Source organism: Ceratotherium simum, chromosome 7 (genome assembly GCF_057802395.1).
Source record: "Ceratotherium simum simum isolate JZ-2026a chromosome 7, ASM5780239v1, whole genome shotgun sequence".
NCBI classification, from domain to species: Eukaryota; Metazoa; Chordata; class Mammalia; order Perissodactyla; family Rhinocerotidae; genus Ceratotherium; species Ceratotherium simum.
The window spans coordinates 61,695,836-61,704,859 of NC_141906.1; the positions used below are offsets into that span (position 1 = coordinate 61,695,836).

The 9,024-nt window shown below is 36.5% G+C and overlaps 1 protein-coding gene across 2 annotated transcripts in view; it reads left to right on the top strand.

Annotated features, from left to right (window-relative positions):
• FDX1 (ferredoxin 1) overlaps positions 1-5,898 on the top strand; it is a 32,536-nt gene extending 26,638 nt beyond the window's left edge. Inside the window, exons 3-5 of one of the 2 annotated variants that reach the window (XM_087433674.1) lie at positions 242-371; positions 4,956-5,000; positions 5,110-5,898. In XM_087433674.1, coding sequence (XP_087289800.1) covers positions 242-371; positions 4,956-4,959 — 134 coding nt within the window. In that variant the 3' untranslated portion in view covers positions 4,960-5,000; positions 5,110-5,898. The remainder of the gene's footprint in view (positions 1-241; positions 372-4,955; positions 5,001-5,109) is intronic. The other variant, XM_014785182.2, reaches the window with a different exon arrangement.
• Positions 5,899-9,024: the final 3,126 nt, after the last annotated feature.

Sequence of the window (9,024 nt, forward strand, 5' to 3'; positions counted from 1 at the left end):
GGTTTCCCTTTATAACACCTAGCCCAGAACCTTTTTGAAATAATATGTGAAAGTGATTTCAAATTGTGTGTGTCAGAGGGGAGTGTTGTTCCTAATTCTCATTTTTGTTCAGAAATAAAGTGCTGTCATTTATGTGTGCTAATGCTGATACTAAAATTTAGAAATAATTAACTGTTATTCACACCAGGTTTGAATTGTGTTTAGTGCAGAGGGGAGTGTTCAGTGTTTGCTGCTCTTGTAGGTGCGTGTGAGGGAACCTTGGCTTGCTCTACCTGTCACCTCATCTTTGAAGACCACATATTTGAGAAGTTAGAAGCAATCACTGATGAGGAGAATGACATGCTTGATCTGGCGTTCGGACTAACAGACAGGTAAGATTTTAGTACCACTTCAGTTGTGCTAATAGTCTGAGAAGATAAAGGTTTTGTTAGTTTGTGTCTACCTAAGACCAGACCCATGCATGTAATAGTATTCTCCCAGTGTAAATAGTAACAGTCACAAACTTTGAATATCAAATATGTGACAGTTCTCTTTGTTTCCAGTCTTCTATGGTTTAGGTCTTATGAAACTTGCCGTTTTACAAAAGTAGAAAAAGAAAATTAATTGGAGGTATTGGAAGTATAAGTTCTAGATCCTAGTAAATTTTCTTTCGTTTATTTTTTATCTCAGGAATTAATATTTATCACACTTTAATGAGTTGGGATTAAATTTAATGGTTTTTATGGTATTCTTTAAGGACAGATTTGATAATTGAACAAAATTATAATGGAAAATTTCACCTACTTGAGAGAACAGAATTTTTAAAGAAACTTAATATTTAATAGTAATTATGTTAAAATGAATAGTTTTGTTTCTTAGTGTACATTAAAGTAAATTAATCAGAGCTTATTCTTATAATTAATTGATAGAATTACTCTTAAAAGTGGTGTGATTTATAGTAGCAATTGATGTCAAGTGATACCTTATTTTTTTAAATTGTTTAGTCTTTTGGTTGGAGTTAGGGAAGGTACCTAGTTGATTTACTGTTTCAAGGAGCAAGGTAATGAGAGCTTATGTGATTAAGGTTGGCTTTGGTGTGTAGCTGTAATTTGGTGACCCTAATGAAAAATAATTTTTAAAAAGCTAAAGATAATAGTAATAATTATAGCTTTATTTCATGTGTATTATGTAACCACGATTTTATTAGACCCTTAACATAAACTATCTCATCTAATCCTCACAAGAATTTTTAGGTCATTGTATTTATTTAGAGGTAAACAATCATTTTGTTCCTTTTTTAGTTCATTTCCTCCTTGGTGGAGGTGAGGCTGATATCCTGGGAAGGGAAATTGGGAAAGTAGTCTCTCTTTAAACTCCCAAGTAAAGCAGATTATGGCTGCCATCTGCCTGTCCCTCCTCACATCTTCGGGTGCCACATTCTCTATCAACATCTCCTTTTTTTCTAAAGGATAACACAAAGAATACACTCAGTGATTGTATTAATTTGGTTCTGAGAATTGTTTCTCTCTTAATGGAAGGGGTAAATCAGGGCTAAGTCCTTGCCCTTTTATGCAGATAAAATTTGTAGGTGCGTGTAACAGATAATATTCTAAGTGAAAAGAGACAGAAAGTAAGAGGAAAGAGAAAGCTACAGATAGAGGAGATACACAAATGTAAAAAGGTCCAAAAGACCTATTGTAAGTGTGAACGAGCCAAGAACTTTGATAATAAAATTCAGAAGTTTTAGAACTGGATAATGGAGAGCAAAGAAAAGCTCCTCTAGCATTTTATAGCTCATATTCTTAAGTACACAGAATTTTAGTAGAAATGCTTTGTGAGGAAAAAGTAGATTGCTGTTCACAGGTGGCATTTATAAAACACTTTGACATATTTGGAATGAAAATAATTTTATTTAAAGCCAATAACTGCATATAAACTCCTGTTTCTAGGGTACCATGCAGTTCCAAAACAAAGAAGCAAGGAAATTCAGTCTGCTGGTTCCTACATTTATTTTAAAGTTAAATGCTATGTAAATATCTTTAATTTTTAGGATAAAACACCATCATTTTAATGTGTATTATAAGGGATACTTAACCTTGATTATGATGGACCGATGATACCCAGGCTCCTATGGCACTTGTAGTGGTTACTTATTTCCTTTTTCCCCTTTGGAGCAGAGCCATGTCTTATTTCATCATTGTCTCTCCAGTGTCTGATTCACAATAGGGCATCATCAGCTGTTTTTGGAGTTGATGGTTGATAGAGAGATTCAGGAATTATCTGTGAATCTATTTTTGATGTTGTTATTGCTCCCTGCCCCCAGTTCCCATGGATAATCTACACAGAAGCCTCAGTTTCTCTATTTGTAAGATGAGGATAATAATAGTACCTACACCGTAGGGTTGTGTGGAGTCACTGAATAGTATATATGAAGGTCTTAGAACAGTGTGTGGTGGAGAAAGCATTCGTTAAATGATGTTGTTAACATTATAACTGTAATAATATCAGTTTGTATGCTGGATACTTACTATAATGCCCAGGCACTTAACAGAAGTTATTTCTAACCTTCAGAGTTAGGCAGTATTATCACCATTTTGTAAGTGGGAAAACAAGGTTCACTTACTAGAGATTTACTGAAGGCTGCACAGCTGGAGAATGACAGAGCCCTGATTTGAATCAGTTCTGTTGAGCCAATGCCCTTGATTTTTTTTTTACTATTTCAAGCTGCCTCTTTGAATTGAAAACCAAACCTTAGAAGTAAACACAACACCCAGTATATTTCTGGTGTATATGTCATGGGTGATAGGAAAGAATAGCTTCAAGGTTTGTTTCAGTGTCAGAATTTTGTGGGACTAATAGTGAAATCAAGGAAGACTTGCTGTCTGTCTCCTTCTCTAGAGTTTAGGACACTTTCTACACTGAGTAAACCTTAGAGCCAGAGCCCTTGAAGGAGGTAGAGAAAGTAGAATGAGAACATAGCCACAGAGCACCACTGCCTTACCTTCTGGGGTCATGGAGCCAGCAAGGGCTCTCCGTGCCCTTGTTCCCATAACATGCTTCTTGTTCTGTTACTATATTTACTGTATTCTGCCCTGTTTCACTGGTAGCTTTTTCCATCTCTGTTTCTCTTACTAAATTAAAAGTTCCTTGAAGACTGGCATTATCTTACTTATCTTTGTCTGAACACCAAGAGTAACCAACAGGACCTCTAGGCTCACCATAGTCCTAATGAATTTGTCAAATTGGCTTGCCGCATTTTCTCTCTTGGAGACAGAGCTTAACGCAAATTGAGTATTATGGCTGTTTCTAATTCAACAAATGGGAATTATGTAGAAGGGGACTTTTTTCTATCAGCAATCACTGTTTCCTATGGTTGTACTTACTCTGTTACTCAGAAACTTCCCAGCAGTCTCTCATTGCTTACCAGTTAAAGCCTAAACTCCTTGATTGGCGTTCAGAGCTGTTCGTGGCCTGGCCATCTTTCTAGCCCATCACTGTTCTGTCCTTGTCTGCCCTGTGCAGCGGCCAAGCTAAAAACCAGTATTGCCACCAGCGTGCCTTGAGTCCCTGTTACCTGTGCCTTTATCATTTATTATGTATTAAATCCTACCCATCCTTCAAAGCCTGTTGTAAACACCATCTCCCCTGGTTAGAATAAGTGCTTTCTCCTCAGACCTTTGGCTTTCTCGCTCTGTGGCCTTTGTCACAGTCTCACATGTTAATTATCTGCGAATATGTCTCATCTCTTCTAATTGGTTGAAAGTTCACTCCTTAATACTGATATTAGCAACTAATCCTCGCAGCAGTCCTTTGAGAAACCTGCTTATTATCCACCTTTAGGATGAGGTTAGGCGACTGTTGTTTGGTGGGGTTCAGTTGCCTGTGAACATGCCATGTTTATGCTGGGGTCTGGACCACTGGTCTGTTTGGCTCTAACCCCCTGCTGCCTCCTCATTGCACCCCAGGCGCCCAGCACATAAGCGGTGTTCAGTAAGGATTGAAGTGAGTTGCTCTCTCTACACCTGCTGACATTTAGTAGTGTGCCTCAAGATGCTCGGTAAATGCTTGATGAATATGTTAATAAAACCAAGACCTGCATATTGCGTTCCATCAAATCAAAGATAATTTGATTGTAAGACTAACATTTATTTTTACATGCCATTAAGAAAGTAAAAAGCACTGCTGATTAAAATATGGCACAAAGTTGTCTTATCTTAACATATTTTGTTCATATTAAAAGAGCTATTTAGACTAATCTAGGCATAGATTTGTACATCACTGTTAAAAAATGAAAATATAAATAAAAGAAAATTGGTAGTAGTTCTTAAAAAGAAAATGGAATTAGAGTTATTCATAATTCCAATGACAAATATTTGCTGTACAAATATCAAATTTACACCCTGCTGTGATTCTGTATTCGAATAATTTTTGTTTTGTAATCTTTTTGGACATATTTTGAATGAAAATTAAATTCAACTCATGTAGTATTAACATACTTTCCTTGACTCAGTTGAAGACACACATACGTGAATTTTGTCACCAAGTTCGCAGCTCTGACGTGACTGACACCTCACAGTGTAGCAGTGATTATAAGATGCAGTTGATTTTCAGACGCATCTTGATTTCAGAGATGTGAAAAATATGGGAAAAATATTCATCTGATAATTGCTGACTTAAGTCTGTTTGTTCATTCCAAATTTCTTATTTTAGAGGCTTTAAAAAGTGTAGCTTTCTTTTATAGTCTGTATGGTTTTAATGATCTGGGAATTGATTGATCATTCTCTTGGTGTTGCTAAAAACCTTAGTTCCTCTTCTCCACTCTGTGCCTTCTGAGGAGCTCGTTGCTTCTCATCCCTTTTACCAAAGAGCAGTGTTTTCTGGTGAAACAATTAGTAGACAATAGAAACTAAAGACTAAAATGAAGCTGTGGCACCCTAGGCTTCTTGTTTTTCATATTTACATTCTGTTCCCTCTAGTTGAGAGGTGGATATATCTTGTTCTGCTTAATGGAAATTTAAAAGGTAAGTAAATCCCTAACTGCTTTGGGTAAGAAACTGTCCTAAACAACTGCATTGCCTTGTGAATGATACATACTTAATACTAAACCATACCTCCCCCTTTTTTATGCAGATCTCGGTTGGGCTGCCAAATCTGTTTGACAAAGGCTATGGACAATATGACTGTTCGAGTACCTGAGGCCGTGGCAGATGCCAGACAATCCCTTGATCTGGGCAAGAACTCCTAAGCTAGAATAAATAGGAATATTTTCATGAAATTTTACCTATTTTTATAATTATTATTTTTTAATGTAATTGAATGAGAACGTGGATGAATGGATTTATTATTATGACTAGCTTTACTACTTCAGTTTACCTTGTATAACTGGAATTTTATAGTTCTGAAAGTATGCAGTCTTAATTTAGTTAAATTACAAAAATCAAATCAAATGTTAGAAAATAGTTAATATGATAAAACCTCATATATTTTACCTTATATTTGTTTAGCGACTTTAGCAAAACTTTTTTCACATAAATGTTAGGCTTACTTACCCATAAGGTAGGTTAAAAAAAGATATTATTATCCCTATTAGATGTGGGTGAAGGCAGAGATCTCCAATGGCTTGTCTCGGGCCTTACAACGAGTTAGAGGATCTGTCCTAGAACCGCATCTTGTTACTACAAATTATATGTTCAGATTGAAACTGGAGAAATTATGAATATCTTATTTATAGCAAGAATTAAATAATGTGTACGTACAAAACTACTCAGTAAACTGCTTAATTGCAATTATCGCCTTATAAATAAATATTTCACAATTGTGATTCAGTGAAAAATATAAGCCTGAGCACGGGCAATATAACACTGTCAAAGAAATTTGTCTCAGTTCTGACTAAACTACAGGAATAAACTAATAATTAGATGTCTTTATTTTTTTCTTTCCCAAGCAGAATAGTCTGTCTTTGTGATCTTTTAAAAATAATACTGATTTATGAATCTCTGCCTGTAACAGAATGGAAATCTTACGGATTAGGTTTTCTCTGTCCTGAGCCACAGATGCCGCACTGCTCGGCTTGGGTGGGGGGCGCCGTCCCCTTTGACAAGGATGGAGCTGCACGGTGTGCAGTGTGCACAGCAGTGTGCATGGTCCCTGAGATGAGGGAATGGCTTTTATTTTGGTTGCTTCTAATTTTATTAAGGCCTTTTTTAAAAAAAAGTTCTATATACAAGTCTAATGGTAATCAAACTCTTCTAGGTACATGTAGTTTATCTTAAAAAACAAAAGAAAGCCCTTACTCTTTGCCACCAACCCCTGCCACAGTAAGAGGAAGGGCCCTTGACCTGGATGGGGTGAAAATGCTGCCAGCCCAGACGATGGCTGTGGGGGTATGGTGAGAGAGGAGGGGGAGCCTGCTTATGTGTATGGTCACCTGGCTGCTTGGACATGTTTCTGGCTGGGGAACACAGATTACCAGTTACGCATGGCAAATATTTGTATCTGTATCTACTATGAATAAACTGGTAAGAGATAATAAAGGGGTATGTGGTATGCTCTTGGAAATACGATAAAACATCCACTAACTTGAACTAATGATGGGGAACAGCAGAACGAATTAGTAGAAGGAAAAAAGTGAATTATAATACACTTGAGTTAGCTTCAGGTACATCTGTGCAGTTGGATCATTTGTACAAATATTTGTCAAGTACAGTATTTGACCTACAGCATTGTTTTATGTCCTTTGAGAAATTCAGAGATGCACAAGAGAAGGAACGCCCCCAGGGACCTCAGCTTTTATTAGGAAAAGACAAAATATATGTATGCACAAATAATTTACTTGAACTGAACTGACCCATTTGCCGAATAGAATACTTTAAAGCTAATTAATATGTAAGAAGTGATTAGGAAGAACTTGAGGCTCCTAATGTTCATTTGACATTTAATAACTATCAAGTGCCTGCTGTGTTGAGAGTGCTGTACTTTTAAAGTACTTCAAAACAGTTTGTTCTCTTAACCAGCTTCAACATTCTCTGTGTTCTTGCGTGGATTCCCTAAACTCTCCTTTCCAGAGCCACTTCAGTGACAATGCTCAGCCTCTAAACACTCTAAAATTTAGAGTCGAATTGTCTCAGATTTCAAATGAGACAAGTTCAGGTTAATAAAGTTTTATTACTTAAATAAAACCTACTAACATATAAAATGGAGGCTATATTCTATAATTGGTTTGTATAAAGGTTATTTTTTCAGTTTGAAAAAAAATCCTTCCGTGTTTGATGGGTGTGCATTCTAGGTAACTGCGTTAATTATCTATTGCTGCAGGACAGATTACACCAAAGCTTAGCGGCTTGAAACACAGTCATCTTTCATTATCTCAGACAGTTTCTAAGGGTCAGGAATTCAGAGAGTGCAGAGCAGAGATGGCTCATCCCTGCTCCACAGTGCCTGGCGGCTAAACTAGAAGACTTAAAGGCCAGGTGCTGGAATCATCTGAAGGCTGATAATTCTCTCAGGTGACTGGCCAGTTGATGCTGGTGTCAGCTGGGGGTCTGTTAGAGGCTATTGACTGGAACACCCACATGTGGCCTCTCCACATAGCCTGGGCTTCATCACAATATGGCGGCTGGGTTCTAAGAGCCAGCGCTCTGAGAGAGCTTGCATACCAGGCAGAAGCTGGACCCTTTTTATGACCTAATCGTGGAAATCACACAGTATCACTTCTGCCTGTTCTTTTCATTAGAAGTGATGCACTGAGTCTGGCCCATCATTTGAAGGAAGAAGTGTCAAAGAATTTGCAGACAAGTTTTATAAAGCCACCACAGTAACAGTTATTTTCAGGTTAATTTACTGGCCCTTTATTGCCTGTGAAAATTGGCTTTTTTTTTTTTTTTCTCCTTTGTTCAGGGAGATTGGCCCTGAGCTGACATCTGTGCCAGTCTTCCTCTATTTTTCATGTGGGTCACCACTGCGACATGGCTGTCAACGAGTGGTGTAGGTCCGCCCCCTGGGAACTGAACCCAGGCTGCTGAAGCAGAGCACGCCGAACTTAACCAGTAGGCCGCAGGGCGGGCCCCAACCTGTGAAAATTGGCCTTTTAACTAACAGTGTTCTAAACTTTTTAAGAGGGGCTAGATTTTACTCTTGTATTGAATTTTGAAAGATTCTTGTGTCTTTATTATTCTAAAGATTCGTTTGTTTTATTCTATAACTCCCAACACTTTTCTGACAGTTGATTTAAATCAAAGGGAGTAATGGTGGGTTCCCTTTCAGTGCTGTGTAATTTTAGTTTATATTTCTCTGTCATTTTGTCATCAAGAAAGGCATCTTCCTTTGGTATAGTACTCTATATAATTGTTGGTTGCGTGGTAATACTTAATATTGTATTTGGTTTTCACAGATAAAATCAACCTATAATTACATAAGTAATTCAGAACTACTGAGTTAGTTTTTTAAGTGAACAATTCAAGCATTTCCAAAACCTTTTGCTTAACTTTCACTGTGAAAATACTGTCTAATTTTTGTTTTAAAGGATACTTATCCTGTTTTCTTTATAACTAAGTATCATATGGTGCTCTATGTGGTTTCTATAATGGTAATTCAGCGTTTATTAGAACAATTACATTTCACTTGAAAATTATTTTCTAAGGGAAACTTAGATTCATTATATGTTTTCCCGTCTTTTCTTTTTTTCCTTTTTATAACTCTTTTAATTGCTTTTCCTTCCCTTAAACTACCTGAAATTTTGTGGTAAATCACATTTTGGATCAGAATTTGTTAGATGGCTTTCATATTTCTAGGATAACTTATCAGTCTATCAATAAAAAAATAGAAATAATGTGTTGTATGGACATTTCTAAAAATAGTATATGAAACTTTAAGTGTAAACTGTTCAAAGACATTCAAACATTACATATAAGCTTTGTTTTCTATTACAGACATAGTTAAGAATAGAAATATGATCTTGGTTAAGCAACAACAGGATTCCTTTAATGTGTTAACACATCACATGATATCAAGTTGTTTTTATCAGATTTTCTTCTGTTTATAAGTTTC